The 3,222-nt window shown below is 49.9% G+C and overlaps 1 protein-coding gene across 5 annotated transcripts in view; it reads right to left on the bottom strand.

Annotated features, from left to right (window-relative positions):
- The window catches only part of EPB42 (erythrocyte membrane protein band 4.2), a 19,296-nt gene that overhangs the window by 6,596 nt on the left and 9,478 nt on the right, over positions 1-3,222 (bottom strand). For 3 of the 5 annotated variants that reach the window (XM_005877567.2, XM_014548783.1, XM_014548786.1), the window contains 2 exons: positions 2,206-2,448; positions 795-1,094 (listed from right to left, as the gene is read on the bottom strand). In XM_005877567.2, the coding sequence (XP_005877629.1) occupies positions 795-1,094; positions 2,206-2,448 (543 nt within the window). Of the gene's footprint in view, positions 1-90; positions 233-794; positions 1,095-2,205; positions 2,449-3,222 lie in introns of those variants that run through there. The other 2 variants (XM_014548785.1, XM_014548784.1) reach the window with 2 other exon arrangements.

The following is a 3,222-nucleotide window of genomic DNA, read 5'->3' as shown; positions in this document are numbered from 1 at the left end:
GAACATGACAGAGTGGAGAGTGGGGTGCTGATTAGGAGACTGTTGCAATAATGTAGATGCCTGCACATTGAAATCACCCAAGGAATTACATTTTTTTAAAAAAATGTTTGGCTCCAACCATGGAATTTCTGATTTAATTGGTCTGGGGTGCAGGCTGACATCAAATTTCCCTAGGTGATTCTGATTGTAGGAACATTTGAGAACAACCGCTCTTGTCCAGGAAATTTCAACCCTAGAATAACATGAGGAGTTTTTTAAAAACACCAATGCCCGGACCCCACCCCAGGCCAATTAAGTAAGAATCTCTGGGAGGAAGAACCTGCACACATGTTCCTCTGCCTGGAATGCCCATGACTCACTTTTCCGGCCACCACTGTCCTGCTCACCCTTTAGGACCCAGAGCCGCTTGATTCACTTGGAGGCAGCCTGTGCTCCAGTCTGGGTGCAATGCTCCCCTGCCATTCTATTCTGTTTACCTTGCCAAACACTTCTTACACTGCTGCTGTGGTCTGTGTACTACCTTACTGCAATCAGAATTGTGGGATTTTTTTTTCTGTGTGAAGCACAATAACTATAAATATATATATAGAGAGAAGAGAGAAGAGAGAAGAGGGGAGAGAGAAGAGAGAAGAGAGAAGAGGGGAGAGAGAAGAGAGAAGAGAGAAGAGGGAAGAGAGAAGAGAGAAGAGAGAAGAGAGAGAGAAGAGAGAAAACACCAGGAGCTAGAAGCCACCCATCGAGACCTGCAGGGGGAGCCTTATGGCTGCAGTCTGCCCAGGGCCATAGAGAGTTACCCAGGTTGGCACTGAGCGTAAGGAGCAGCTTCTCCCTCCAGAGCTCAGCAGCCAGGACGCCGTTGTAGTACACGGCCTGCACCCCAATTGCCAGCCGCACAGCCTTCTCCTGGTCACTGGGGTTCACCAGGGTCACGGAGAACTGGGCATCCCCTCTCAGGGGTAGGGAGCTTGGTGCTTCCAAGAACAGGTACAGAGGATCTGCAGTCTCGAGACGGGGAGGATGGATGCCGTTGTCTTCCCCATGCTCCAGTTTCTCTTTCTGGACTCTCTCCAGCACCTCTTTTTCCTGAAGAGATCCTGAAGAACAGGAGAAACAAAGCGGGCCTCTTACCCAGCAGGTATAGGCCCTTCTAATAGAAGCCCAGGATTAAGACTTATTTACCCACGGCTGCCAAATGCCAAAGTCACAAGAACTTTGCAAACCTCTAAGGGTATATTTAGCTTTTTTTTTTTTTTTTTTTTTTTTTTTTTTTTTTTTTTTTTTTTTTTAAAGTCTGTGTTCGGCACAGACACAGCGTGTCCCTTCCAAGTCACTCAAGGACCGAGTTCTTTTTCAAGTGCCATGAATTTGCTCCTTGAACAGTTGGGAGAGCCAGCTTTTGGACAATTCACACTGTCCCTGAGGACAGTTTGGGAGAGACTTGAATCTTCCTCAGTGAAGGAGTTGGAACTTATTCCCAGGGCAATGGGAGCCATGGAATGTTCTGGAGCAAGGGTGTAAGATAATTATACTTGTGTCTTAGAAAGCTCATTCTGGAAATGGAAAGTTTGGAAATGGAATAATGATGGAGAGACTGCAGGCAGGGGGTCCAGTTAGGCGACCATTGGAATATTGTGGACAAGAGATGACAAGGCCCTGGTTACCTATAGGCAATGGGGAAGGAGATGAGGAGACAAATGCGAGAGTAATGTGGGGCAGTGAAGGGGGAAAGACGAGAGTGCAGGCCTTATTATTGGAACAAATAGGTAGACAGCAGTGCCATTAACTAATATGGAGGGAGGAAGAGGTTAAGAGGGATTGGATAAGCAGGGGAGAGGAAGAACAACATCTTTTGGCAGCTGGGTTTAGTATTAAGTGTGTTGTTTTGTAGCAAAATTGGGGGCAATTTTGCCCCTTAGGAGACATTTGGGGATGTCTGGGGACACTTTTGTTTGTCACAACAGGTGGTGGTGGTGATTGGTGATGGAGGGATGTTGGCATCTGGTGGAGAGAGGTCAGGAATGCTATTCAGCCCCTCACAACCAAGCGTTCCCTGGCCCCAAATGTCAAACGTCATATTGACATATATTTCTCATAGGTCAATACGAGAAATATGGTGGGGAAAGAACCGCAACCCTCCATGGCCTGCATCCCCCCTCTTTTGCTATTTCAGGGCTGAGGAGCCTGGGGCCCTCCCCTGGCCAGTACCTTCAGGATACTTGTAGTTCTGAGTGATGTCCTCACAGCGGTCACTGCCCACACCTTTGGTGCTGATGTTGCTGCCCACATACTTAGTGTTGGAGTTGGTCAGCGCCAGTGTCCCATCCTCACAGCACTTCCAGACCACGCAGGAGGCGTTTACTGAGGCGAAAATGTCTGCTACTGCGGGGGTCAGCCCCAGGGTCCCCTCCTTGACTGCTCTGACAGGGACCAGATCACAGGCCTTCAGGACTAAGGGAGAGAAAGGTCAGTGGGCAAGAGGAGCCACACCCAGACCTCTGCTTGGGTCAGAGCTCCATAACCTCAGTTCCCATCCTAGACCCTATTTTCCCTCCCCGGGGATTAAGGTCAGAGGTGGGCACTAAGCAGGGTTTCTAAGAGGGCGTGCAGAGGTGAAACAATGTTCAGTGACAATCATTTTGGTAATGGTCGGTGGCAGGAGCCCTCTCAGAAACTGGACAGGCAGAACCCCAGAGAAACATAGTACACAGGGGTTCCTAAGCCAGCTCTGCTATGGAGGTGATAGGAATAGGTCACTGTTCTGTTGCTGGGGAAGGAAGAACCATCTTTTTATGGATCCTAAGGACCTTTCCTGAGCTTAAATCCAGATTCCTTCTATGAGCTTGAACCTCTTTTGATACCCTCTTCATCCATACCCAGAATCTCAGAAACCCCGTGACAAGCCCCTGACCCGCACATCTACCAGCTCCCTTAAGGCCCTCTGCCTTTCACTGAGGCCCAGCTCTCTCACCTGCTGCTCTGAGGTGGGGCTTGTCTCCCCACAGCCTGGGGCTGAGATGGCTGACACCTTTGTCCCCTTGAGCCCGCTGGCATCAGGTCGGCATTCTGCCAGCCACTATCATTCTCTCCACTTTTCTTGCTTTAGGGAATGCACACCCCTTTTGGACCACCTGTTGTTCCTGTTTCCTCTCCAAGGGACTCCTTCAGCCCAGGCACTCTGTGCAGCCCAGGGTGGTCCTGGACCCCCCCCCCCCCCCGGCGTTT

This window comes from Myotis brandtii, unplaced genomic scaffold (genome assembly GCF_000412655.1).
Source record: "Myotis brandtii unplaced genomic scaffold, ASM41265v1 scaffold521, whole genome shotgun sequence".
Classification (NCBI taxonomy): domain Eukaryota; kingdom Metazoa; phylum Chordata; class Mammalia; order Chiroptera; family Vespertilionidae; genus Myotis; species Myotis brandtii.
The sequence above is the reverse complement of the archived record's forward strand: the minus strand, read 5'-3'. Positions and strand labels throughout refer to the sequence as shown.